General features: G+C 57.8%; 4 protein-coding genes across 8 annotated transcripts in view; 1 reads left to right on the top strand and 3 right to left on the bottom strand.

The window, feature by feature from the left end:
• DAZAP1 (DAZ associated protein 1) overlaps positions 1-1,978 on the bottom strand; it is a gene marked incomplete at both ends in the record, with an annotated part of 31,999 nt that extends 30,021 nt beyond the window's left edge. For all 5 annotated transcript variants that reach the window (XM_080712353.1, XM_080712354.1, XM_080712355.1 and 2 more), the window contains one exon: positions 1,950-1,978. In XM_080712353.1, coding sequence (XP_080568479.1) covers positions 1,950-1,978 — 29 coding nt within the window. The remainder of the gene's footprint in view (positions 1-1,949) is intronic.
• Positions 1,979-7,166: 5,188 nt separating this feature from the next.
• On the top strand, positions 7,167-10,253 carry GAMT (guanidinoacetate N-methyltransferase; the record flags this gene model as incomplete). Its single annotated transcript, XM_080713442.1, has 6 exons — positions 7,167-7,347; positions 8,214-8,359; positions 8,535-8,598; positions 9,213-9,280; positions 9,366-9,476; positions 10,113-10,253. 6 exons carry the CDS (start codon positions 7,167-7,169, stop codon positions 10,251-10,253), a joined length of 711 nt encoding a protein of 236 aa, XP_080569568.1.
• A 1,105-nt stretch (positions 10,254-11,358) lies between these two features.
• Positions 11,359-17,184, bottom strand: NDUFS7 (NADH:ubiquinone oxidoreductase core subunit S7; the record flags this gene model as incomplete). The annotated part of the gene is made up of 7 exons (XM_080713891.1): positions 11,359-11,456; positions 12,412-12,500; positions 13,414-13,460; positions 13,528-13,707; positions 16,372-16,489; positions 16,806-16,877; positions 17,180-17,184. The coding sequence occupies 7 exons, from the start codon at positions 17,182-17,184 to the stop codon at positions 11,359-11,361; spliced, it is 609 nt and encodes a 202-aa protein (XP_080570017.1).
• A 9,868-nt stretch (positions 17,185-27,052) lies between these two features.
• Positions 27,053-27,831, bottom strand: part of PWWP3A (PWWP domain containing 3A, DNA repair factor) — a gene marked incomplete at both ends in the record, with an annotated part of 29,489 nt that continues 28,710 nt past the window's right edge. Inside the window, one exon of the mRNA XM_080713890.1 lies at positions 27,053-27,110. Coding sequence (XP_080570016.1) covers positions 27,053-27,110 — 58 coding nt within the window. The remainder of the gene's footprint in view (positions 27,111-27,831) is intronic.

Below are 27,831 nucleotides of genomic sequence, written 5' to 3'. Positions count from 1 at the left end.
TCAGCTACTTAGTGAGGCCCTTTGCAACTCAGTGAAACCTTGTTTTAAAATACAGACTAAAAAGTAGGGCTGAACCAGGCGTGGTGGCGCACGCTTGTAATCCCAGCATTGGGGAGGCTGAGACAGGAGGATCGCGGTTCGCGGCCAGCCTCAGCTACTTAGCGAGCCCTCTGCAACTCAGTGAGACCCGGTTTCAAAATAAAGAATAAAAAATAGGGCAGGGGGTGTAGCTCGGAGGTCGAGTGCCCCTGGGTTCCATCTCCAGACCCGCTAAATAAATAAATAAATAAATAAATAAATAATAGGGCTGAGACTGTAAGTCAGAGGTAGAATGCCCCTGGGTTCCATCCCCAGTACCGGAAAAAAAAAAAAAAAAAAAAGAACACTCAGGTCATATGGTTAGATTCAGCAGGGTGTAGAGAGAAACATAGCCAGATTGGATCCCAAAGTCCTAATCCTCACTCTGCCACAGAGATACCACCTGGCTGCCAGCAAGGCTCCCTTGGGGCCCCGGCACCTCTCTCAAGTTCCTCATGGCTAAGACTTGGGATGCCTGGTGGAAAGGACTCAAGCAGATCAGCACCCTGAAACGACAGGGTGTCTAACCAGGCGTGGTGGTGCACCCTCTCATCCCAGCATTTGGGAGGCTGAGAAAGGAGGTTCGATGTTTGCAGACAGCCTCAGCTACTTAGGCCCTATGCATCTCAGTGAGAACCGTTTCAAAATAAAGACTAAAAAAAACAGGGCGGGGGGGAGTGTGGCTCGGAGGTAGAATGTCCCTGGGTTCCATCCCCAGTACCACAAAAAGAGAAAGAAAAAAAAAAATAACAGGGCGACTCCCTGTAGCCCTACCTCTCCTTGATCAAGTAAGCAGGGGCTAAAAAAATTCACCTGTGAGCTCCCTTCTTTCCCTTAGGCTGCTGAGTAAGACCTACACTACCCCGAGTGAAAACGGAGAGGTGCCCTCTGTCCTGAAGGCCCCAAGGCCTCTCTCCCGGGACATGGGAAAGTGACTGGCACACAGGCAGCCTCGCGGGCCCTTTTCTCCCAGCTCCCAGCTCCGCCCAGGAACGCTGCAGTTTGCCGCCCGCACAGCACACCCAACTTGCAGAGTCCTGAAGAAGTGTCTGGACACATCCCCTAACGAGAGTGTCTGGAAACCAATGGCCGCCTCCGGGGGGGCTCGGGGAGAGCCTCCCCGACACGCGTCCACAGCGTGGACCTGACTGTCCCCGCCAAGCCGAGCACTAAGAACAAAGTGCCGGCTGGACGGGGTGGCGCGGGCTCGTACTCCCGGGACTCGGCAGGCTGGCTGGACGGGAGGATCCCAGGTTCACAGCCAGCCGGGGCTATGGAGGGGGCCCTCTGCAACTTAGTGAGCCCCTGTTTCGAGATAAAGGATGAAATTAAAAGCCAGGGCTGCGGTGGAGCTCGGAGGTCGGTGTCCCTGGGTCCCTCTGCGGTGCCACAGCAGCGCTGTTGCCAGCCGCGGGCACGGCGAGGTCCACGCGAGACCCGGCATGCACCCTCCATTCCTCTTCCCGGAATGGTCGGCCGGGAACCGCAGGCGGCTGCGGGGGGCGGGCGGCCCCTGCCTGGCGCCGGCCGTAGTCACGGCGGGCTCGGGCGCACGCAGGAGGCCCGCGGCCCCGGATCTGAGCCCGCCGCCCGGGCGGGGGGGCGCCGGTGACCTTGGCCCCGGCCCTCGGCGCCCCCGGCCACGTGCGCCGCCCGCCGGCTTCCCGCCCGGGCCCGGGGCGGCGCCGGGGTCCCCGCGGCCGGGGAAACAAAGGCAGGGCGCCCCGCCGCGCCCGCGCCCGCGCCCGGCCGGCGTGACCTTGACGGGCGGCCCCGCCCGGCCCGGCCCGCCCCGGGGGCGGCGTCTGCGCCGGCGGCGGGCGGGGGCGCGGGCCCGGGGCGGCGGCGCGGGCCGGCCCGCCAGTCCTCACCCGATCTCGTCAGCGCCCGAGTTGTTCATGGCGGCGGCGGCGGCGGCGGCGGCGCTCGGCGTCCCGCGGCCCCCTGGCTCGCTCCCGCCTCCGGAAGGTCACCCGCTCGGTCGCCCAGCCGGCAGCCGCGGCCCGGATCTGCGCAACGGCGGCGGCGGCGGCGGCGGCGGCGGCTGCTGCCTCCTCCCCTCAGCGCCAACGGTCACCGCGCGTCCCCGCGCCGCCGCGCCGCCGCCCTGCGCACGCCCGGGCGCGCTCCCGCACGGGGCCTCCGGGGGCGGGGCCAGGGGCGCGCCGCGCGTGCGTGCGTGCGTGCGTGCGGCGGCGCGGCCCGCGCAGGCGCAGTCTCGGGCGGCGCGCGGCGCGCGGCGCCGGGCCGGGCCGCGGAGCGTGCCGGGAAGTGGAGTCTCCCGCCGGCCCCAGCCCCGGGAGCGGGCGCGCGGTTCCCGGCCACGTGCGGGCGTGCGCGTGCCCGGACGTGCGCGTGCGCCCCGCGCCGGCCCCCCCCCCCCGCTCGCGCCTGCGCAGGCGCGGCTGCAGTTTCCTCCTTGGGTCTGGGCCGGCAGAGCCCCGGGTTCGCGACCGGCTGCGGTGCGGAGAGCCCAGACCCGCAGCCCTCCGGTTGTGCAGGGCGCCCCGCACAGTCACGTCGCGCGCCCCGGGTTTCCCTATTACCGGGGACCGTAGAGAAGGGTCGAAGTCCGAGTCACTTGCCCAAGGTCACGCAGTAAGAACCCAATTGGGATTCACAATTAGACAAATTCTACTGTTGACCCCGCACGCTGTTAGCAACGGCCAAGGACTATTTTAGGTCTTCCCCTCCACTGTCTGCTGAGATTCTTCTCTAGGGGAACATTGGATGAGGTTTTGGCTGTCGCACGTTGGAGGAGGTGCTTGCTCCCCATTAGGTGGGGACCAGGGGCTGGCCACATGCCGCAGTGGACACGGCTCCCCATCACAGGGCGACACCTCCGGGCCCCTGTCATCAGTAGGAGGTGGACAAGCCCAGTCTGTGCTTTTTGTTTTTTTTTGTACTGGGGATGGAACCCATGGGCATTCGACCTCCGAGCTACACCCCCTGCCCTATTTCTTATTCTTTTTTTTTTTTTTTTTGTGTGTGTGTGTGTGTGTGTGTGGTACTGGGGTTCCTGGAAGCCTTCTACCTCTGGGCTACACCCCCAGCCTATTTTATATTTTTTTTATTTGGAAACAGGGTCTCTTAGGCCAGAGAGGCTGGCTCCGAACCAGTGCCATCCTCCTGTCTCTGCCTCCCAAGCGCGGGGATTACAAGCGTGCAGCACCACACCCGGCTTGTTCTTTGTTTTGAAACAAGGTCTCATTGGGTTGCAAAGGGCCTCACCAAGTAGCTGAGGCTGTCCTCGAACCGCGATCCTCCTGCTTGGGCTCTCAGACTCCCGAATGCTGGAATTACAAGCCTGAGCCACCACGCCAGGCTAGTCAGCGCTCTCCTCCTCCTCCTCCTCCTCCTCCTCCTTCTCCTCCTCGTCCTCCTCGTCCTCCTTCTCCTTTTTTTTTTTTTGGGGGGGGGTACTGGGGTTCCTGGAAACCCTTTTACCTCCGGGCTACACTCCCAGACACTTACTTTTTATATTTTCATTTGGAAACAGGGTCTCTGAAGCCAGCGCGGCTGGCTTCGAACCTGTCAGTGCTATCTTGAATAGATGTCCCCAGAGGGTTTGTTTTTCTGGTGTTGGAGATTGAACCCGGGTGCAATCTACCTAAGAGCTACACCTCCAGCCCTACTTTATTTTTATTTTGAAACAGGGTCTCGCTCGGTGTATGAGTCTCACTACTTGTTGAGGCTGTCTTTGAACCCGCGATCCTCTTGTCTCAGCTCCCCAAGTCCTGGAATTAGGTGTGCAGTACCACACCTGGTCCTATGTGGTTTTATCAAATGTGATGACTCCTGAGTCCCCCCTCAACCTTGAGGCCCATTGATAACTTGATAATTTAATTTAGTCATCATCCCCAAATTACGTAAATTGAAATCCAGACAAGGAATGAAGGAACCAGCTCACAGGAATATAGTACAAAACAAAACACATTTAAAATTCACTTTGCAAACCGGGCGTGGTGGCACACATTTCTTTCAAAATCAAGAATAAAAGCCAGGCGTGGTGGTGCACACTTGTCATCCCAGCATTTGGGAGGCTGAGACAGGAGGATCCAGGTTTGCAGCCAGCCTCAGCTACTTAGTGAGGCCCTTTGCAATTCAGTGAGACTCTGTTTCAAAATAAAGAATAAGAGCTGGTGTGGTGGCTCACGCTTGTAATCTCAGCATTTGAGAGGCTGAAAAAGGAGGATCGCAGGTTCGCGGCCAGCTTCCACTACTTAGGCCCTCCACAACTTAGTGAGACTCTATTTCAAAATAAAGAATAAAAATAGGGCTGGAGGTGGAGCTTGGAAGTAGAATGCCCCTTAGTTCCATTCCCAGTATGACAAAAATAAAAATAAAATAAAATAGGGCCGTGAATGTAGCTTGGAAGTAGAATGCTCATAGGCTAAATGCCCAGGACCAAAAATTAATAACTGATGAATAAAATAGCCAGGCATGGTGGTGCAGGCTATTCCCAGTACTTGGGAGCCTGTGACAGGATTGTCTATTCAGCTGGGCGTGGTGGCGCACACTTATAATCCCAGTACTTTGGAGGCTGAGACAGGAGGATCGCAGGTTCGAAGCCAGCCTCAGCAGCTTAGTGAGGCTCTCAGCAACTTAGTGAGACCCTTTTTCCAAATAAAATATAAAATAGGTCTGGGAGTATAGCCAAGAGGTAGAAGAGCCCCTGGGTTCCACCCCCAGTGCCAAAAAAAAAAAAAAAAAAAAAAAAAGCCAGACTCAGGAATTTAGTGAAACCTTTTAGCAACATAACAAGACCCTGTTTCAAAAAAAAAAAAAAAAAAAAAAAAAGCTGGGCATGGTGGCGCACGCTTGCAATCCCAGCATTCAGGAGGCTGGAGGCTGAGACTGGAGGATTGCAGTTCAAGGACAGCCACAGCTACTTAGTGAGGCCCTCCACAACTTAGTGAGACACTGTCTCATAATAAAGAATAAGAAATATGGCAGAGGGTGTAGCTCAGAGGTTGAATGTCCTTGGGTTCCATCCCCAGACCTGCAAAAAAAAAAAAGAAAGAAAAAAGAAAAAATTTAAAAATGGGGTGGGGAAGCTGTGGGTGTAGCTCATAGATTTCAGTCCCCTGGTTTCAATCCCCAGCAGCACCACCAAAATAAATAAATAAATTTAGTAGGGGAGGGGTGTGGCTGTCCTCTCGGGGACTTTCCCCACTGTAACATTTTGGAAGTCAAAATAATTAGTAACTAGTTACAGTTTGTTTTCTTTTTCTTTTGCAAGTCTGAGGAGGGCCCGATTCTGCCTTGCAGGTGCATGACAGTCAGAAAAGGAAGGTTTGAGTCCAGCCGTGGTGGGATCACTTGTAATCCCAGTACTTGGGGAGGCTGAGACAGGAGGATCGCAGGTTCAAAGACAGCTACTCAGTGAGACCCTGTTTCCAAGTAAAGAATTAAAAAAATAAGGCTGGGGATGTAACTCAGAAGTAGAATGCCTCTGGGTTCTAGCCCCAAAACCACACACACACACACACACACACACACACACACACACACACACACCCCATAAGGGGCCGCCTTATGGTTCTTCCAAGCAACTCCACTCTGATGAGTCTATTCCCTGAAACACAAAGCTTGCCTGCAGGCAGACTACCCCAGGGTACTCCCAGGCCATTATTAAAACACAAAATTTGTAGCAGCCCACATGCCCATCCTTCGGGGACTTGGGGGCCAGCGGATACAACCCACAGGATGTGGTTGTAAGAAGGAAGCCAGGCACAAACTGCTGATAATACTATGTTTTGAAAAATATAGACACCAAGCTAGGCGTGGTGGTCCATACCTATAATCTCAGTACTTAGGAAACTGATACAGGAGAATTATAGGTACAAGGCCAGCCTCAGCAACAGTGAGACCCTTGGTCGCTTAGCAAGACCCTATCAAAATAAAAATTAAGCCGGTCATGGTGGTGCACGCTTGGAATCCCAGCACTCAGGAGGATCGTGGTTTGTGGCCAGCCTCAGCTACTTAGTGAGGCCCTTTACAACTCAGTGAGACCCTGTTTCAAAATAAAGAATAACATATAGGGCTGGGGGTGTGGTTAGAAAGTAGAATGCCCCTGAGTTCCATCCCCAGTACCCAAAATAAATAAATAAATAAATAAATATTAAAAACCGAGCATGGTGGTACAGGTTTGTAATCCCAGTACATGGGAGGCTGAAACAGAAGGATCACAGTTTCTCGGCCAGCCTCTGCAACTTAGTGAAACCCTGTTTCAAACGAGGTATAAAAAAATAGGGCTGGGAGGCGGGCGTGGTGGCGCGTGCTTGTAATCCCAGCGCTGGGGATTCAAGCTTGCTCTCGGGGAGGCTCAGAAGGGCCGCGCGGTGCCCAACCCTCCTCCTCCGCGCTCCGGACTCCGGCCGCCAGAGGGCGCGGGGTCGCTGCGCGATGCTCCCCGTCCGCCCCACCGCCCCGGAGGCTCCGCCCCGGCCCAAAGACCACGCCTCCAAGGGCAGCGGCCCCGCCCCGGCTAGGCCACGCCCCCACAGAGACGCCACGCCTCTCCACTTTGAAGGTCCAGCCCCGGCCCAAAGACTACGCCTCCAAGGGCAGCGGCCCCGCCCCGGCTAGGCCCCGCCCCCACAAAGACGCCACGCCCCTCCACTTTGAAGGTCCAGCCCCGGCCCAAAGACTATGCCTCCAAGGGCAGCGGCCCCGCCCCGGCTAGGCCACGCCCCCACAAAGACGCCACGCCCCTCCACTTTGAAGGTCCAGCCCCGGCCCAAAGACTACGCCTCCAAGGGCAGCGGCCCCGCCCCGGCTAGGCCACGCCCCCACAAAGACGCCACGCCCCTCCACTTTGAAGGTCCCGCTCTGGTCCAAAGACTACGCTTCCAGGACAGCGGCCCCGCCCAACAAGACCACGCCCCGCGATGAGGCCACGCCCTCAACTCCGCCCAGGACCAAACACAACGCTTCCAGGACCGCGGCTCCGCCCAGAGGCCCCGCCCCCACAACAGGCCACGCCCCTCCGAGTGGCCACGCCCCGTCCGCTCCCGGCCGGCTCAGAAGGCCTCGCCCGGCTCTGAAGGCCTCGACGCAGCCCATCGCTCCGCAGCGGCCGCAGCATGAGCCGCCCCGCCGCCGGCCGGCTCTTCGCGCCGGGAGAGGACTGCAGCCCGGCATGGCGCGCGGCGCCCGCAGCCTACGACGCGTCCGACATGCACCTGCGCATCCTGGGCAAGCCCGTGATGGAGCGCTGGGAGACCCCCTACATGCACTCGCTGGCGGCCGCCGCCGCCTCCAGAGGTAGCCCTGGCCCGGGAGGCCGGTCCTGGCCCGGGGGAAACTGAGGCTGGCTGCGCTCCGGCCCGCTGTCCGCCGACTGTCGCGCGCGGTGCAGAAGCCCCGCGTGCCTCCGTTTCCTCGTTTGGGGAATGGGGCTGCGTGCTGGTGGGGCAGCTGAGTTAGTACAGGGGAGGGGAGTGGCGCGGACACAGGGAACTTCCTCTTCAGGGAAGCAGGCCCCCGGCCCCGCTTCCTGGGTCTAGTCGGGGAACAGGCCCCGGGACGCGCACGCTGGGTGGGAATTCGGTGGCAGCTCGCGGCCCGCAGCGGAGGCGGACGCCTGCCCAGGACCACCGAGGCCCCACCCCCGCGATGGCTAAGAATAGCCCGGGAAAGGCGAACCGGGGAGACAGCTGTCCAGTGCGGTGGCTGTGCACTGCGAGGCCGGGGCCCCCGGGACGCCTGGAGGTCCCCAGCCCCAAACAGGTCCCTCCAGGGGCTGAGCGTGTGGCCTCAGTGTTCCCAGCTGGCAAATGGGCTGAGCGCGCGGGTGCAGAGTGGGGCGAGGGGGCCTCTAGGCGCTGCCCTCCCGGGTGGCTGCAGGCCACAGGCCTCATCCCAGGCTTCCCCCTGGCCAATTCCACCATGCAGAGGGAGGGATGGGGACAGAAAAGTAACCAACTGGAGAGATAAGGGCCACCAGCACAAACAGCGTGGGCTCAAAGTCCAAGGCGCTGACCTCCCCGGGGCTGGCCACAAAAGCGCTGGCCAAGGCCCCCGGCCGGAGCCCACGCGGCTCTCAGGACTGCTGTTCTGCCCGCCCACGGTGGCTCGCCAGGCAGCGCCCCGGCGGCCCCCGGTGAAGCCTGGCCCCTTTGCCTGCGCAGGAGGCCGGGTCCTGGAGGTGGGGTTCGGCATGGCCATCGCGGCCTCCAAGGTGCAGGAGGCCGCCATCGAGGAGCACTGGGTCATCGAGTGTAACGACGGCGTCTTCCAGCGGCTGCAGGACTGGGCCCCGCGGCAGCCGCACAAGGTGCCCCTCTGCCTGTGGCCCCCATAGGCCCCGCGGTGAGGGCCCAGCCCAGGAGCGGGGAGGCTGGGCGGCCGCGGGGGGGGTCTTCTCCCTTAGGAGACCTCCCGCCCGTCCTCTCAGCAGGTGGGATCTTGGGGCCTCTCTGACCCTCAGCCTTTTCTTCGCCCTCTCCAAGGTGGTCCCCTTGAAAGGCTTGTGGGAGGAGGTCGCGCCCACGCTGCCAGATGGGCACTTTGACGGTAAGGGTGCTCCGGGGGCTGGCAGAGCGGCGTGGGTGCGCGCGCATGCGCCCTGCGTTCCTGCCCCTTCCAGTCCAGCGCCTGCCGGGTTCTACCATCCGCCGCCCCCTCTGTTTGCGGATGCCTCTCCTAAATATGTGTGGTGGCACACGCCGGTCACCCAGCCTTTGGGAGACTGCAAAGGGAGGATCACAGTTCGAGGACAGCCTCAGCTACTCAGTGAGGCCCTCCGCACCTCAGTGAGACTCCCTATTTCAAAATAAAAACTAAGCCGGGCATAGTGGCGCACGCTTGTCATCCCAGCGTTTGGGAGGCTGAGAAAAGGAGGATCGCAGCTCACGGCCAGCCTCAGCTACTTAGCGAGGCCCTTTGCAACCCAGTGAGACCCTGTTTCAAAATAAAGAATAAAATATATGGCAGGTGGGGGTAGCTCAGAGGTAGAATGTCTCTGGGTTCCATCCCCAGACCCGCAAAAAAAAAAAAAAAAAGCCCCTCTGGTGTGTACTTTGGGGCCAGCACGGGCTTGCACGCAGGCTCCTGTGGGAGTGCAGGCCGGCGGCGGCCCTGGCTCCCGGAGGCTGGGGCCCTGACCCGTGGCCTGTGACCCTGTGCAGGGATCCTGTACGACACGTACCCGCTGTCAGAGGAGACCTGGCACACACACCAGTTCAACTTCATCCGGGTAGGCCGCAGCCCCGGGGCAGAGGCGGGGGAGGCGGTGGGCACCCCGTGGGCACCCGCTCCCTCCTGACGCCGCCCCTCCCCAGAGCCACGCCTTCCGCCTGCTGAAGCCGGGAGGCGTCCTCACCTACTGCAACCTCACTTCTTGGGGGGAACTGCTCAAGTCCAAGTACTCGGACATCAACACCATGTTTGAGGTGCGTCCCCAGAGCCTGGCAGTGACCGCAGTGCCCTGGCCCACGCCCTTCTCCACCTGCCCGCTCTGTGGTCTCAGGGCCTCTGCCCACCTTGCTGTCTGAGCGGCTTCCCAGGGAGCCGGCTGGCCGGCCTTCTGAAAGCGAATCGGCAGCCAGTGTCCCTTTTGTCTTTTGTTGTGTACTGGGGATGGAACCCAGGGGCATTCTCCCTCCGAGCCCTATCCCCAGCCCAATCTTTTATTCTTTATTTTGAAACGGGGTCTCACTAAGCTGAGGAGGGCCTCACTGAATAGCGGAGGCTGGCCATGAACCTGCGGCCCTCCTGTCTCAGCCTCCCAGTACTGGGATGACAAGCGCGCCCCCACGCCCGGCTCCTGTGCCCCTTTTCTGTCCTGGTTCTTTTCCAGTGGCATGTGCTGCGGCGGTCCTGGGAGACAGCTCTGTGTAGGCACCCGTGGGTGGGCCTGGCATTTGAGAACGCCAGAGTCCCGTCCACCCTGGGCCAGTTCCCATGTGCCTCTGGGGAACCGTGGCCTTTGCGGCCCTGGCACTCCCAATGCTGTCCTGAGGGATGGGTCTCGGGGGTGTGGTGTGAGCCCCGTGGCCCCACGGCGGTGACTGGACCCTTCCTGCCAGGAGACGCAGGTGCCGGCGCTGCAGGAGGCGGGCTTCAAGAGAGAGAACATCCGCACGGAGGTGATGACCCTGGTGCCCCCCGCCGACTGCCGCTACTACGCCTTCCCGCAGGTGATCACGCCCCTGGTCACCAAGCAGTGAGCCGGGCCTCACCACGCCCTCAGTGCCTTCTCATCTGGGTTGCCCCTGTGCTGAACCGGCACCTTCCCAGCCTAGGCCCCTCCAGGCCTTGGGGCGAAATAAAGGCCAATCCTCAGACCACCGTGTGAACGCGGACCCTCCGGCCCAGGCCCGTGCCAGGGTGGCCAAGCTGGGAGCCAGGAAGGGAACGCCAGCGCCGACTGCAGCTGGGGTCCTGCAGGGGTGGCGGCCAGGCCTGGAGGTGGTGGGAGATGGCAAAGAACCCCAGGAAGTCCCGCCCCGCCATTGTCCCCAGGGGATACTGGCCCAGCTGGTCATCCAGGGCTGTCAACACCTCCCCACCAGCCCTTGACCTGGCACCCACATCTACCCACCATGGGACCCCATGCTGAGCACAGAGCCAGTGCCCCACGCCCTCCGACTGGGCCGCTCCTCCCTTCTCAGGGGGTCTTTGTCCTTGGGCTGCGCCAGGCACCATCTCCCACCTCTGCCGGGATCCAGGGGTCCCCCAGCCTATCCCTGGCCATCTTAACACACACTGGGAGGCGAGGAGGGTTTGGAGAACCAGGGTCTACACAATATGGGTCAACCGCACATGAATGAATGTCTCTTGAACAGGCTTCAGACAGCAGAGAGCACTTTGTGTGGGGGGGACACAGCCAGGGGACCCCCGAAGCCCTGCTGTAATGGCCCCCAAAGGGGACTAGCTGGGCCCAGGCTCTGTCCTAGGTGAGGAGGCAGCTGAGGAGGGGTGGGCTCTCTCCAGCTGCTGCCCTTGAGGGGGCGGAGACCCCACCTCCCAGCCACGGCCCCTGCTCCCAAGGTCCCCCTGCTCCCAGGGTGGGCCAGAGGGGCTGGGCGGAGGTGTGTACAAGGGCAGGCTTCCTGCAGCGACTGTGGGGCCGGGAGGAGACAGCCGGGGGCCCCAGCTTCCTGCTTCCCAAAGCACACCCTCTGGCAGGGGAATCGCTCGTGTGGCGCAGAAGCCCTGCGGGCGTGAGACCCCACTCCCCAGCCGCCTGCCCCCACACACACGGCTCGGTGACTTGAGGGCAGTTTATTCGTGATCTCGGGATGGCGGTGGCGCAGCACGGCCCGCGGCGCGCTACCTGCGGTACCAGATCTTGAGCCTCTTCTCACGCTTGATCTTCCGCTGCAGCTGCAGGATGCCGTACAGCAGCGCCTCCGCCGTGGGCGGGCAGCCTGTGGGGACCGGGCCTGAGTCCAGGGCGGCCCCTGACGGCGGGGCCCGCGCCACCTGGCCCAGCTCAGAGGGCAGAGCCCCGTGAAGGATGAGGTCCTCCCCGGCTGGGTCTCCCTGGGCGGCCTGGGGCCCCACTGAGCGAGTGATGGCACCCAGGAGGTGACCTCCCAGCCCCACACCCCACCCTCAACTCGGTGGGGGACAGATGGCACCTGCCACACACACAGATGAGAACGGGGCCGGGGAGACGGGTGCAGGCAGCAAGCGCCAAGAGGATCGGGAGGTGGGCCCTCGATGGCAGGCCGCCAGGAACCCTGACCACGGACGTGCCTGCTCTCCAGACCTGGGGTTGGCCCTGCTCCTTCCCCACAGTGGAGAACGAGAGCTAACTGGACATCTGTCCAGGATGAGCTGTTTCCTGGCCACCATCAAGGTGAAGGCCCTCAGTGCTGGGCGCACCCGCGGGTCACCCGGGGAGGCCCAGGTACATGCCAGCCTCGGCCGGGCATGGCGAGGCACGCTTGCACTTGGGAGGAAGCAGCGAGGCTCTCATCAAGCTAGCGAGAGCCCGTTTCCAAAGAAAACAAAACAGGCCGGGTGCAGCTCCGAGGTAGACTGCCCCTGGGCTCCATCCTCAGGACCACAAAAACAAAAAACTGATGGACAGCGGCCACTTCAGGGCCATCTGATTCCCAGACATAGGGCCTCATCTGCCACTTGGGGACTTTTTATTTATTTTTTGTACTAGGAATGGAATTCGGGGGCATTCTATCTGAGTATCCCTAGTCCTTTATTTTTTACTTTGAAATAGGGTCTACTAAATTGCTGAGGCTGGCCTCGAACCTGCGATCCTCCTGTTTCAGGGGGGCCGGCCTGGGGTCTTGCTGTTCCCCGGGACCCAGGAGTCTGCGCATGGTGGGGCGGTGGGCACGCTGCGGGAGGCACAGCCCTCACCTGGCACATAGATGTCCACAGGCACAATACGGTCGCAGCCCCTCACCACCGAGTAGGAGTAGTGGTAGTAGCCCCCTCCGTTGGCACAGCTGCGGGGAAGGGCGAGAGGCAGCTCCTGAGACAGCCGATCCCCAGCCCGCCGTCCACCCCAAGGCCTCCCCAGCCCCGCCTGCAGACAAGCAACCAGCAAACCACCGGCCGCCCAGAAGCTTCTGTGGCTCTCTGGGCAGGAGCCAGCGTGTGGCCTGACTGTGAACTGTTCAGAGAGGCTTCTTTTGTGTGTGTGGAACTGGGAATTGAGTCCAGGGGCGTTCTACCTCCAAGCCACACCCCGGCCCCGCTTGCTTATTTCTGCGGTAGTGGGGATGGAACCCGGTTCTGTTCATCTCTCCCTGAGCTGCGGAGGGCCTCGCCAAGCGGCCGGGGCTGGCTGCGCACCTGTGACCCGCCTGCCTCAGCTTCCTGACTCCTGAAATTACAGGCGCGCACCGTCACGTCTGGCTGGCGAGCAGCTTTTAATGATATGGGAAAGCTGGGCGTGGGGCGCACTTGTAATCCCAGTACCTGGGAGGCTGAGACAGGAGGATCGCAAGTTCACGGCCAGCCTCAGTGACTTAATAGGGCCCTCTGCATGTTAGTGAAGCCCCAAAATGAAGAATAAAAATAGGATGGGGGTGTAGCTCAGAGGTAGATTGCCTCTGGGTCCAATTTCCAGTACTGCCAAAAAAGAAAAAATATATATATGTAAGAGAAGGCTAAAGGATACAGAGTAGAAAATATGGAAGGAGACCCCCCACAGTGTGGCCCCAAAACTCACAAAGGAGAGGCAGTGGCCTGCTGTCTGCAGCCCGGCCTGGGCACTGAAGGAAGCGCTTTGCGGGTGGCAGCTGCAGCCCGGGGCACACCCAGGAAGCCGCCCGAGCAGCAGAGCAGCCCCTGCGGCTCCGTGTGAGCTGAGCCTGGGTGATGGAGCACGGGGCAAAGGCTGCGGCCCGCACTCACCTCCCCATGGACACCACGTAGCGGGGCTCCGGCATCTGGTCGTAGACCTGGAAGAGACGGGGCTGGGTCGGCGTGTGCTGGGGGCCTGGAGCCCAGGGAAGGGACAAGGCCTACCTTGCGAAGCGCCGGTGCCATCTTGTTGGTGAGTGTGCCAGCCACTATCATCACGTCGGCCTGGCGGGGGCTGGCGCGGAAGACCACGCCAAAGCGGTCCATGTCGTAGCGGGGCGCCGCCATGTGCATCATCTCCACGGCACAGCAGGCCAGGCCGAAGGTCATGGGCCACAGTGAGCTCTGGACAAGGGTGGGCGCAGATCAGGAGAGGCCCAGGCGGGCTTCCAGGCAGAACAGCCTAGGTCTAAGCCTTGCTCCCCCAGGGTGGCAGCCTGCCGACGCCATGGGGCTTTGGCCTCCCAGGCTTCTCAAGACCACCCTACGGCCCCCCAAAACGGTGCACCCTGCACGCTAAGGCACACCAGCCCCTCATGGGGGCTCAGCAGCCTCACATGGCGGACACAGGTCTAGACCCTGGGATGCTGCCCATGGCACAGGGCCACATCTTCAGCCTGCCGGAACCTCCCTTCCCCAGATCCTGCTCGCCCTGAGCCTCCATCCGAGACCCAGAAGTAGCAGCCACGCCCAGCGGGTGTTAACAAGGGTGGCACAGCCCGGGCAACAGAGTGGAGATGGGCCACCCCTCGGCCATGGGTGGACAGGTCTCAGCCTCCCAAATGCCGGGATGACAAGTGTGCGCCACCACTCCCGACTCCAGGCACCTGTTTTGAAAGGTGCAGCTCCAGCAAGATGTTCACAAGACCTGGCTGGTGGTGCCAAGGAGGATCTTGGTTCAGAGCCAGATCAGCTACTTAATGAGGCCCTCTGCAACACAGTGAGACTCTGTTTCAAAATAAAGAATAAGCCAGGCGTGATGGCACATTTGTAATCCCAGCATTCCGGAGGCTAAAACTGGAGGACCATGGTTCGGGAACAGCCTCAGCTACTGCTTAGTAAGGCCCTCTGCAACTTAGTGAGACCCTGTTTCAAAATAAAGAATAAAAAATAGGGCAGGAGGTGTAGCTTGGAGGTCAAATTCCCCTGGGTCTCTTTCATCCCAGACTAGCAAAAAAAAAAAAAAAAAAAAATAGGGCTGGGTGTGTAGCTAGAGATAGAGTGCTCCTGAGTTCCATCCCCAGTACTGGGGGAAAAAAAAAAAAAAAAGCCAGGCATGGTGGCGCACGCTTGTAATCCCCGCACTTGGGAGGTGGAGACAGAAGGATCGCACAGGTTCGAAGCCAGCCGCGATGGCTTAAGAGACCCTATTTCCAAATAAAAAAGTATAAAAATGGGTCTGGGAGTGTAGCCCGGAGGTAGAAGGGTTTCCAGGAACCCCAGGACCACCAAAAAAAAAAAAACAAAAAAAAAGAGCTGGGGGTATAGCTGGAGGTAGAACGGCCCTGGGTTCAACCCCCAGGACCACACACACACACACACGCACACCACTCATAAGGGCACTGTGTATGTGGCACAAACACACAAAGGCAGACCCGGCATCACCCATCAATGGGTGACTGTGAGCCCCGGCTGTCACGCTGAGCGCTGGGCACTGAGCCGAGCTGCCAGGCCCCATGGAGCCCGACACCCAGATGTGCACATGTGTGGGGCGCAGGGCATGGCAACGGTGCTGTGGCTGGCACCGTGGCAGCAGAGGGCTGCAGGGAGGGCACTGAGAAGGACCCACTCTTCTAGCATACATGACTTTTCCAGTTAAAGAAAATCAGCTAGCCAGGTGTGGTGGCGCACGCTGTAATCCTAGTAGTTAGGGGGCTGAGACAGGACGATAGGAGGATCGCAGGTTCGAGGCCAGCCCCAGCAGCTTAGCAAGACCCTCGGCCACCTAGCAGGGCCCTTTTGCAAAATAAAACAAAATCAAAACCAGGCATGGCGGTGCACACCTGTAATCCTAGTACTTGGGAGGCCGAGGAAGGAAGGTTGCAGGTTCATGGCCAGCCTCAGCTACTTTGTGAAGCCCTTTGCAACCTCATGAGACCCTGTTTCAAAATAAAGATTAAAGAATAGGGCTAGGCTGGGCCTGGTGGCACACACTTATAATCCCAGCATTTGGGAGAATGAGACAGGAGGATCGCAGGTTCAAAGCCAGCCTCAGCTACTCAGTGAGGCCCTCTACAACTTAGTGAGACCCTGTTTCAAAATAAAGAATAAAAAATAGGGTTGGAGGTGTTGCTCAGAGGTAGAATGCCCCTGGGCTCCATCGCCAATACTGAAAAAAAAAAAAAAAATAGGGCTGGGGTATAGCTCAGAGGTAGAGTGCCCCTGGGTTCAATCCCCAGTACTGTTAATAATAATAACAATAACAATAATAATAATAATAAAATAGAAGCCAAGTATGGTGGCACACACTTGTAATCCCAGTACTTGGGAAGCTGAGAAAGGAGGACCACAGGTTCCAGGACAACCTCAGCAAGTAATGAGTCTGTTTCAAAATACAAATAAAAGCCGGGCGTGGCGGCGCACAATTGTCATCCCCGCGCTTGGGAGGCGGAGACAGGAGGATCGCGCAGGTTCGAAGCCAGGCGCGCTGGCTTAGGAGACCCTGTTTCAAAAATAAAATAGGTCTGGGAGTGTAGCCTGGAGGTAGAAGGGTCCCATCCCCAGTACCACCAACAAAACAAAACAAAACAAATAACAAGGGCCGGGGTTGTCGCAGAGGTCAGGAGGACGGCAGACCCGCGGGCCTCCTCGCCGGGCTGAGGGAGAAGGAAGGAGAGCAGCTCCGGCTAGTGAGCAGGGCCGGGTGGCTGCGCGAGGCGGGTGAACCGGCACGGAGTCTCAGGCTGCCAAGGGCCCCGCGGAGTCCGGCCGCTCCCCTGGCCCTGGGGGCGCACGCCTCCTAGGAGGAGGCCCAGGACCGGCGGGTCGCACGGTGCGCCGGGGACTCACCCGGCGGGCCCAGTTGATGAGGTCATCCAGCTTGGTCACCACGTACTCGCCCCGGCTCCTGGGGAGGTCAGCAGGCTTGGGGACCAGGGTCTTGGCCTTGGGCACGGCAGGCTGGGTGCTGGGCGAAGGACACACAGGCACAGCGCGTCAGCTCTGTGGGCCCCACAGAGGGGGGCAGTGGCCACCCACAGCCCCGCCCAGAGGGACCGGCCAGTGGCTTCCCACAGAGACCAGGTCATAGGGAGCACCCTGGGGACAGACAGCACCAGGTGAGCCGAGGCCCACAGGCCCCGCGGGACGGAAGCAGCGCCCTTGGGCGTCTGGGGACCGCAGGCGGGCTGCCAGGGGACACGCGGCTCTGTGCGCGCGTGGCCGGCCAGGCAGCGGCAGCGAGGGTGTGGGGTGCGTGTGGCCTCCGCCGGAGGCCAGCTCACCTGCTCGGGCCCTCACTGGCCACGCTCTGATGGACTCCCCGCGCCTGCACAGCTGCGCCCACGCCGGAGCGGCTGGAAGACGGAGCAACCGTCAGAGGCAATCCAAGGCCCCAGCGAGCGCTCCCAACCAGGGCCCTCCCGCTCCGCTGCCCGCGGCGCCCGTCTCTCTCCCTCTCTTTCATCTTCCGTTGTGGTTCTAAAGTATTAAACCCAGGGCCGCTTTACCTCCAAGGTATACACCTGGCCTAATTTGCTTTATTTGGAAACAGGATGTCACTAAGTTACTGAAGGCCTTCTTAAGTTGCTCAGGCTGGCCTCGAACCTGCGCTCCTCCTGTCTCAGCCTCCTAAGGGCTGATAGGAGGTGTGTGTTACCGCATGTCGCTCAGCCCTCTTTTTTTTTCTTTTTTCTTTCTGCCACTGGGGATGGAACCCAGGGGCATTCTACCTCCGAGCTACACCCCAGCGCTATGGTACTTTGTATTTTGAAACAGTTTTGGTTTCGGAGGCTGGCTTCAAACTTGTGCTCCTTCCTGCCTCAGCCTCCCCAGTACTGGCTTCACAGGCGTGCCCAATGCACCCAGCCTCGGCCTCCATTTCCTTCCTCAGACCACTGGCCAGAGCCCCAGGGCCACAGGGCCCTGGCTCCGACCTCTTGACAATGGGCCACACTCTTACTAAGCGCTTCCTCCAGGGAATGCCCAGCTGGCCGATGGGCCGGAGCGTCCAGGCAACAATGGTCCTGGCACCACCTACAGAAGGGCACACTGAGAACCGGCCCTAAGGACACGCAGCAGCTCCCCTGGCAGGGTCCTCCCACTGTCCGAGCTGTCCAAAGCCCGGCACGTGACTGCATCCAGCCAGGGCTCGTAAGAAACCAGGCTGGCCCGGGCAGCGGTAGGAGCTGAGGGCTAGCAGGGCAAGCACGGGGCAAACCCTGGCCCTGCCAGCCTTGGCCACCCACATTCCATCCCCACAGAGGGCCCCGCAGGTCAAGTGCTGTGAACAGAGCAGCCGGTCCTGCCCCAGCTTGCTGGGGAGGGGGTGAGGAGGGCGGTCAGGCACTCACCGCAGGCCGAGGATCCGGACACACAGCAGGCTGGGGGCTGCAGAGAGAAGGACAGAGAGGGAGCAGTGAGTGGACAGCGGCAAAAGCTCAGGCCCCAGCGGTCTCGGCTGGCAGGGTCCAGCCTGCAGGGGCCTCCCTGCAGGCTCTCCTCACCCTGGGTCTGGCCTCAAATCTCACTTAACAAGTGTTTGGTAGCAGAGCATGGCGGTGCACACTTGTAATTCCAGTACTTGAGAGGCTGAGACAGGAGGATCAAGGGATCGAGGCCAGCCTCAGCAACTCAGGGAGACTGTTTCAAAATAAAAAATGAAAAAGAACTGGTGGTGTAGCTCAGTGGTAATGTTCCTAGCTTCAATCCTTAGTGCCCAAAACAAACAAACAAAAATAAGGAAAAGCAGCAGGTCAGAGCCAGGGTGCAGTGCTGCACACCACAAGCCCAGCTAATCAGGAGGCTGAGGCGGGAGAATCGCCAGACTGAGCAAGCCTGGACAATTTGGTGAAACCCTGTTGCAAGTGCAGCTCAGTGCTAGAGTGTGCCGGGATTCACTGCTGGGGGTTAAAAAAAAGAAAAAGGAGCCTGACTGGTGGCACGTGGCTTGTAACCAGGACTTGGGAGGCTGAGACAGGAGGATCGCAAGTTCGTGGCCAGCCTCAGCTACTTCGTGAGGCTTTCTGCAGCTTAGTGAGATCCTGTTTCAAAATAAAGACTAAAGAATAGGGCTGTAGCTTGGAGGTAGAATGCCTCTGGGTTCAATCCCAGCACTGCCAAAAAAAAAAAAAGGACATCAGGACACAGACACACAGGGCAGGCGACGTGAGGGCCCTGGAAGATGACACCGTGTTCAGGCCAAGGAGAGAGGCCCCGGAAGGAGCCAGCCCCACGCCGCCGCCGCCGTGACTGCCAGCCCAACACTGCAGGATGATGAGTTCTGGGGATGGGCACGCCGATGGGCACACCGCACAAACTCTGGGGCTGGGATTTGGGGCCCAACTGCGGCCGCTCACCGCCTTCTCCACTCTCATCCCGTCCCTGCAGCCTCGACCTTGACCAGGGTCTTGGTTCCCGTGGCCCCATGCGGCTGGAAGCCTGGAAGGCCGTGACTGTGGCCTTCTTAGGCCTGCACCTGCCCAGCCCTGGGTGCTAGCAGGAGCTGCCCCTCCCTAGGCCCCGATTTCCCACCTGAAAACGGGGTGCCCTGGATAAGCTCACAGAGAAGCGCCCTGCTGAGCCGGGCGTGGGCGCGCACACCTGTAATCCTGTAATCCCAACCCTTCGGAGCCTGAGACCACAGGGTTGCAGCCGAATGCCAGCCTCAGCAACAGCGTGGCCCTCAGGAACGTAGCAAGTACTTATTTCAAAATAAAGGATAACCCAGGAATGGTGGCGCACGCTTGTAATCCCAGAGCTTGGGAAGCTGAGACAGGAGGATCTCACGGGTTCTAAGCCAGCCTCAGCTACTGAGGCCCTCTGCTTTTTTTTTTTTTTTTTTTTATCGGTCTGGGGATGAAACCCGGGGCATTCGACCTCTGAGCTAAACTACCTACCCTATTTTTTTTTTTTTTTTTGGTGGTACTGGGGTTCCTGGAAGCCCGTCTATCTCCGGGCTACACTCCCAGACCTATTTTATTTTTGGAAACAGGGTCTCCTAAGCCAGCACAGCTGGCTTCGAACCTGCGCGATCCTCCTGTCTCTGCCTCCCAAGCGCAGGGATTACAAGCGTGCGCCACCACGCCCCGCCTACCTACCCTATTTTTTATTCTTTATTTTGAAATCGGGTCCCACTGAGTTGCAAAGGGCCTAAGTAGCTGAGGCTGTCCTTGAACCGCGATCCTCCGGTCTCGGCCTCCCAAATGCTGGGATTACAAGCCTGCGCCACGACGCCTGGCTGGCCCTCTGCAATTTAGTGAGATTCGGTTTCAAAATAAATACATATGAAATAAGACTGGAGGGTGTAGCTTTGATGTAGAATGCCCCTGGGCTCAATTCCCAGCACCACAAAAGACAAAATAAGATCTTGCTGGACGCGGTGCTGAAGTACTTTGGAGGCGGAGACAGGAGGATCACAGGTACCAGACCACCCTCAGGAAGTTGGCAGGACTCGCAACACCCTACCGAGACCTTGTTTCAAAATAAATACTAAAAATGGCTGGAGGTACAGCGGCTCAGAGGTAAAAAGGCCCTGGGTTCAATCTCCAGTATCAAAACAAAAAGCCTGGGGTGTAGCTCAGAGGTACAATGTCCCTGGGTTCAATCCCCATTATCAAAAAAAGAGACAAAGGAAGCACCCAGAACAGTGTAGTGCCTCTAAAGCGTAAAGATCCCACGCCTCTGATCAGACCTTTGTGGTGTGGGAGGGGGGTCTCGCTACGCTGCCCAGGCTGACCTGGGAAGCCGGGTCCTCCTACCTTGGCCTCCCAAGTAGCCGAGACAACAGGTGCACACACGATGCCTGGTTTGGGGCCAGGCTTTCTTTTTTCTCTTCTGGTATTGGAGACTGAACCAAGGGGCATTCTACTTCTGAGTGACAGCCACAACCCTATTTTATTTATTTATTTTTGTGGGTCTGGGGCATTTGACCTCCGAGCTACACCCCCTGCCCTATTTTATATTTTTATTTTGAAACAGGGTCTCACTGAGTTGCAGAAGGCCTCACTAAGTAGCTGAGGCTGGCCGCGAACCGCGATCCTCTGGTCTCGGCCTCCCAAATGCTGAGATTACAAGTGTGTGTCACCACGCCCGGCTTTTTAGTTTTTAATTGGGAACAGGGTCTTGCTAAGATGCTGAGGCTGGCCTTGAACGTGTGCTGTACTGGAATTACACTATAAGCATGCACCACCACAGCCAGCCTGGACTGGACATTTTTATTTTTATATTTGGTGGTCCTGGGGTTCCTGGAAACCCTTCTACCTCCGGGCTACACTCCCAGACCTATTTTACACTTTTTTTTTTTTTTTAAATTTGGAAACAGGGTCTCTTAAGTTCAAAGCGGCTGGCTTCGAACCTGCGCGATCCTCCTGTCACCGCCTTCCAAGCGCGGGGATGACAAGTGTGCGCCACCACGCCTGGCTGGACTGGACATTTTTACCAAATGGCCTCAGGTGAAGATTCAAAAGAGCCACGAAGGGGCAGTTTACAGAAAATAAACAACTTTTTTCTTTTCTTTTTGCCCTACTGGGGATGGAACCCAAGGGCATCCTAACTCCAAGCTACACCCCTAACATATATATATATATAAAAATTTTTTTTTTTGCCCAGTACTGGGGATTGAACTCAGGGGGTGTTCTATCTCTGCGCTACATCCCCTTTTTATTTTATTTATTTTTGCACTACTGGGGATGGAAACCAGGGGCATTCTACCTCTGACCCACTAATTTTTATTCTTTATTTGGAAAGAGGGTCTCACTTAGTAGCTGGGGCTGTCTGCGAACCACGATTCTCCTGTCTCAGCCTCCCAAATTATAAGCACGCTCGGCGATTTTTCGGCTTTTGAAATACAGTGTCACTAGGTTGCTGAGGGCCTAAGTAACTGAGGCTGTTCTCGAACCTGTGTCCCCCAAGTCTCCACCTCCCAAGTACTGGGATTTCAAGTTGTTGTTTTGCGGTACTGGGGGTGGAACCCAGCGGCTTTCTACCTCTAAGCTACACCCTCAGCCCTATTCGTAACTCTTTATTTTGAAACAGGGTCTCACTGAGTAGCAAAGGGCTACGTGGCTGAGGCTGTCCTCACCGCGATCCTCCTGTCTCAGCCTCCCGAGTGCCGGGATGACAAGCGTGCCGCCACGCCCGGCTCCGCAGTCAGATTTTGAGACAGCATCTGACAACTGCGTCTTAGTCTGCGGGCCTTCTGTGCAATCCGAGGGGTTCTATTCCATGCATTTAATGGCTTGATCTGAGGGGGTCCACAGGAGGTCAGAACGCGGCCCCGGAGGGCAGGCGGGAAGAGCGGCAGTGCGAGGGCGCGGTGCCCACGCGGCCCAGGGCTGGCGAGGAGGGCACGAGGGCAGGCGGTGGCCGGGGCCTGGGTCCCATCACTGCCCGGCCCCGCAGTCCGCAGCCAGTCGGTGGCTGACGCCCGGCTCCAGGGGTTAGAGCGCGTCCTGGCCTCGCGCGTGCAGCCCCGAGGCTGGGCCCCGACCCCACCTTCCCGCCTGGAGCCTGCCCACCCGCCCGGGCTGCAGACCAGGGCGCCGCGCCCGCCACGGCCTCGGCCAGACCCCGCGCCCCGCGCCCCCGGCCCGCGCTCACCCGCCAGCGCCGCCATGGTGCCCTCGGCCTTCAGACAACCTCTGCGGTCCGGCTTCCGTAGCGCTCCGGGCGCCCGGGGCCGTCACCCAAATCGGCCCGGAAGTCCGAGCGGAAACCAGACCTCCGGCCCTGTCGTTCCGCCGCGTTTACCGCCTCGGCGCTCGTGCCCGCGCCGCGCGCGTGCTCGACCACCCACCCACCCACCCGCGGGCACCGGGAGCTAGGACGTCAGAGGAAGGGCTGCAAAAGCAAAAAGGGAGGCTTCCTTCTTTTAAACCCAGGAAACAAAATAATTTCAGCGCGTCCCTGGGTGGGCTCGAACCACCAACCTTTCGGTTAACAGCCGAACGCGCTAACCGATTGCGCCACAGAGACGACGATGAGAAAAACCTCCCAGCAGAGTCCTACGAGGCATGCGCACTCAGCGCGCGCGCAGCAAGCTCCGCATGCGCAGAGTGATGCAGTATGGGGCGGAGTCGCAGTGAGATTACGTCCGAGTCCTCGAGCCGAAATAGCTCAGTTGGGAGAGCGTTAGACTGAAGATCTAAAGGTCCCTGGTTCGATCCCGGGTTTCGGCAGGAGTTTTTGACTCACCAGACTGATTTTGTGTCCGATCCAAATTGATCTAATACTCCCAGCAACTCCAAAGTCTGCTTTTCCTTATCCTGGAAGCACCCTGTCCATCCCACTGACTATAACTGTGTCTGGTACTAGGGACTTGAACTCTGTTCTGAACCGGCCTAAGACTCTTGCTGAATTGTTGAGGTTGGTCTTGTACCTGCAATCCTGCCTCAGCTACACAGTCCTAATCCCAGTATTTGGGGGGCTGAGCCAGGAGGATCACAGATTTGAAGCCAGCCTCAGCAATTTAGTGAGGCTACCGGTAACTCAGCAAGACCCATTTGCAAATAAAAATCAAAATGTATAGCTTGGAGGTCGAATGCCCCTGGATTTCATCCCCAGACCCCCCCCCAAAAAAAAAAACCCCACTAGGTTGCTGAGTCTGAGTTGTTGAGGCCGCTCTCAAATCTGCCATCCTCCTGTCTCCACCTCACAAGTACTGGGCTGAGAGCCGTGTGCCTCCCCGGCCTGGGCCATGTCTTTGGGTTCGCCTTCCCCTGGACAGCTGTGTGACCCCGGCCGGTTGACAGCTGTGTGATCCCGGCACGTGGCTGTCACGACGCGGGCGGTGGGGGCTGCTGTCTTCCAGGACAGACAGAGTAGAGTCAGCGCTGGGAGGTCAGGAGCTCAAGGGCCCCCAGAGAGGCCAGAGGTCAGAGGCCAAGACACAGGGGCACCGCCTGTGACCCCGGCCACCTGTGGCGTTCTGACCCACCATGAAAGGACACCTGGACGTGCTCAGCCGAGCCACAGACGCCAGGTGAGAACCCGTGTCCCACGAGATCTCGGAGTGATTCTTTACAGTGAACAGAGTCGGGTGCGGCCAGTACATGGCTGCCTGATGAGGCCTTGGGGGTCCAGGTGGACGGAGCACAGGAGGAGCCCAGCTCAAGGGTCGCCTGCCGCCCAGCGGGAGTGCTTCTGAAGGCGGGAGGACCAGCAAGGACGGAGGGAGGACGGAGAGGGATGAGAAGCACTGGGCGGCGGACAGAGGCCGAGGGTGGACCCGCAGCCTCGCACATGCCAATTTGTGTTTGGTACTGGGAATTAAACCAGGGATGCTCTGCTTCCAAGCTACAACCCCAGCGTGCGTGTGTGCGTGCGTGTGTGTGTGTGTGTGTGTGTGTGTGTGTGTGTGTTTTACTGGGCATTCTATCTCTAAGCTACACCTCCAGCCCTATTTTTTATTTTGGTGGTACTGGGGGTGGAACCCAGAGGCTTTCTACCTCAGGGCTAGCCTCCCAGACCTATTTTCTATTTTTCTGTGTGTGTGTGTGTGTGTGTGTGTGTGTGTGTGTGTGTGTGTGTGTGTGTGTGTGTGAGAGAGAGATTCTGGGGTTCCTGGAAGCCCTTCTAACTTAGGGCTACACTCTGAGACCTATTTTTATATTATTTTTTATTTGGAAACAGGGTCTCTTAAGCCAGTGCACCTGGCTTCGAACCTGCGCGATCCTCCTGTCTCCGCCTCCCAAGTGTGGGGATTACAAGCGTGCGCCACCACGCCCGGCTCTATTTTCTATTTTATTTGGAAACAGGGTCTCGCTAAGTTGCTGAGAGCCTCACTAAGTAGCTGAGGCTGGCTTCGAACCCATGCGATCCTCCTGTCTCAGCCTCCCAAGCGCGGGAATTACAAGCGTGCGCCACCATGCCCGGGTCTCAGCCTTATTTATTTATTTATTTATTTATTTATTTATTTATTTATTTATTTTACAGTACTAGGGATGGAACCCAGGGACATTGTACCTCTGAACTACACTACCAGCCCTATTTTTTATTTATTTTTTTTTGTATGTGTGTACAGTACTGGGGATGGAACCCAGAGGCATTCTACCTCTGAGCTACATCTGCAGCCCTATTTTTTAATCTTTATTTGAAAGAGGGTCTCATTAAATTGCAGAGGGCCTCACTAAGTAGCTGAGGCTAGCCACGAACGTGGGTCCTCCTATCTCAGCCTCCCAAGTACTGGGATTACAAGCGTGCGCCACCACGACCGGCGTATTTTATTTTTTATTTGAAAACAGGGTTTCACTAAATAACAGAGGGCCTGACGAAGTTGCTGAGGCTGGCCCTGAACCTGTGATCCTCCCATCTCAGCCTCCCAAGAACTGGGATGGATTACAAGCATGCGCCATTACACCTGGCTTTTTATTTTCAAATAGGCTCTCACTAAGTTGCTGAGGGCCTCTGTAAGCTGCCAAAGCTGGTCTCGAACCTGTGATCCTCCTGTCTCAGCCTCTCAAGGACTGGGATTACAGGTATATCCCACCATATCAGACCAAAAAAATTTTTTTGTGTGTGGTATTGGGAATTGAACCTCTAAGCTACAACCCCAGACCGATTTTATTTATTTGGAAACAGGGTTTCCCTGGGTTACTGGGAGCCTCACTAAATTGCTGAGGCTGTCCTCAAACCTGTGATCCTCCTGTCTCAGCCTCCCAAGTCCTAGGATTACAAGTGTGAGTTATCATGCCCGGCTAAATGTTTACTTTCTGTACTGAGGATGTGGGTTTTGAAATAGGCTTGCTCCTTGCCTGGGGCCTTGCTCGACTGCTGAGGCTGGTCTCAGCCTGCCATCTTACTGAGAGCCTCCCAGATACGGGCATCACAGGAGTGTGCCCCATTCCTGGCAGGACAAGCTCTTGCTTTCTCGTTTGTCTCACATTACAGTCGGAAAATTCACTTGGCCGGCACTGATTTCCACTCACAGCCACCAGTGTCCACTTAGAACAAATAATCTACTGCTGGCCACGGTGGTAAACACCTGTGATCTCAGCACTTGGAAGATGAAGACAGGAGGATCACAGCTTCAAGGCCAGCCTTGGCAAACCTCAGCAATTTATTGAAAATCTGTTTCAGAGCCGGGCGTGGGGGCGCACGCTTGTCATCCCAGCATTCAGGAGGCTGAGACCGGAGGATCGCGGTTCGCGGACAGCCTCAGCTACTTAGTGAGGCCCTCTGCAACTCAGTGAGACCCGGTTTCAAAATAAAGAATAAAAAATTGGGCAGGGGGTGTAGCTCGGAGGTCAAATGCCCCTGGGTTCCATCCCCAGACCCGCAAAAAAAAAAAAAAAAAAAAGTTTCAAAATAAAAAGCCCCGTGAGCCGGGCGTGGTGGCACACACTTGTAATCCTAGTACTTGGGAGGCTGAGACAGGAGGACCACAGGTTCTTGGCCAGCCTCAGCTACTCAGTGAGGCCCTCCGCAATTCAGTGAGACCTTGTTTCAATATAAAGAATAAAAACAGGGCTGGGAGTGTAGCTCCAGGTAGAATGCCCCTGGGTTCCATCCCCAGTACTACACTAAAAAAAAAAAAAAAAAAAAAAAATTCTAGTGAGACCCTGTTTCCAAATAAAATATAAAATATAGGTCTGGGAGTATAGCCCGGAGGTAGAAAAGTCTCTGGGTTCCACCCCCAGTACCACAGAAAAATAAAATAAAGAATAAAAAATAAGCCAAGCGTGGTGGCGCACACTTGTAATCCCAATACTTGGGAGGCTGAGACAGGAGGATCACGCAGGTTCGAAGCCAGCCTCAGCTACTGAGTGAGGGTCTCAGCAACTTAGTGAGACCCTGCTTTCAGAGAAAATATAAAATAGGTCTGGAGGTGGGGCATGGAGGTGGAAGGCCCCTGTGTTCCATCTGAACAGCACAAAAATAATAAATAAATAAATAAATAAATAAATAAATAAATAAGGTATAGCTCAGAGGTAGAATGCCCCTGGGTTCAATCCCAGTACTGCAAAAAATATATAAATAAATAAAATAAAATAAGGCTTGGGATGTGGCTTGGAGGTGGAAGACCCCTGGGGGTAATCCCGAATACAAAAAGAAAAAGAAAAAGAATAGGTGTGCTGGGCCTGCAGCGCAGCCTCCCAGCAAGGGGCGGCAGGAGGGCGCCGCCTGCCTGGGTCCACCTCTCCCAGAGACGGCTCCTCCTGCCCTGCATTGCGAGTGGCAGAGTCGCCTCCAGAAGGGCCAGGGGGAAGGGAGACAAGCAGAGACTAGAGAAACACATCTCTGCTCCTGGAAGGACGTGCTCACCTCAGGCTCTGTAAAAACTGTTTAATACTGGAGGTAACGCTGAACATCAAAACAAAACAAAACACGCGCCCCTCCAATCAAACCACAGTCGCGGGGAGTGACACACGAACGGGGTTGCTCTGAGGCTGAGCACGCGTAGGCCGCGGGGCGGTGAGATCACGCGGGGACGGAGGGTCCGGAGTCGGCAGGCGGGGGCCGCTGTCCGGGCCTGGCACAGTGGAGGGGCCGGGCCGCGCCCAGCTGCGAACTGAGGCCGGACTGAGCCCGGGCGTCACCGGTGACGTCGCAGCCGTTCTTCTAGCAGCTGGTTGTCAAATATTTCTTTTTCCCTTCAGGAAACAAGAGTTGATATATCATTTTAGTACTCTTTCATTCTGCTTTTTTAATTTATTTTTTTATGGTGCTGGGGATGGAACCCAGGGGCATTCGACCTCCGAGCTACAACCCCAGCCCTATCTTTTATTCTTTATTTTGAAACCGGGTCTCACAGAGTTGCAGAGGGCCTCACTAAGTAGCTGAGGCTGGCCGTGAGCCGCGATCCTCCTGTCTCAGCCTCCCAAATGCTGGGATGACAAGCGTGCGCCACCAGGCCCAGCTGTTTTATTTATTTTGGGTGTTATGTGTGGTACTAGGGATGGAGCCCAGGGGCATTCTATCTATAGGATACATCCCCAGCCCGATTTGATTTGATTGATTGATTGATTGATTGATTGATTGATTTTGCGGGTCTAGGGATGGAACCCAGGGGCATTTGACCTCCGAACTACACCCCCTGCCCTATATTATATATCTTTTTTTTTTGGGTGGTACTGGGGTTCCTGTCTCCGCCTCCCAAGCGCGGGGATTATAAGCGTGCGCCACCACACCTGGCTCCCTGCCCTATTTTTTATTCTTTATTTTGAAACCGGGTCTCACTGAGATGCAAAGGGCCTCACTAAGTAGCGGAGGCTGTCTGTGAACCGCGATCCTCCAGTCTCAGCCTCCCAAATGCTGGGATTACAGGCATGCGTCAGCACGCCCGGCTCGATTTTATTTTGTATTTGGAAAAGG

Source organism: Muscardinus avellanarius, assembly GCF_963383645.1.
Source record: "Muscardinus avellanarius genome assembly, chromosome: 16".
Taxonomy (NCBI): Eukaryota; Metazoa; Chordata; class Mammalia; order Rodentia; family Gliridae; genus Muscardinus; species Muscardinus avellanarius.
Note: the sequence above shows the minus strand (reverse complement) of the source record. Positions and strands in the feature narration are given on the sequence as shown.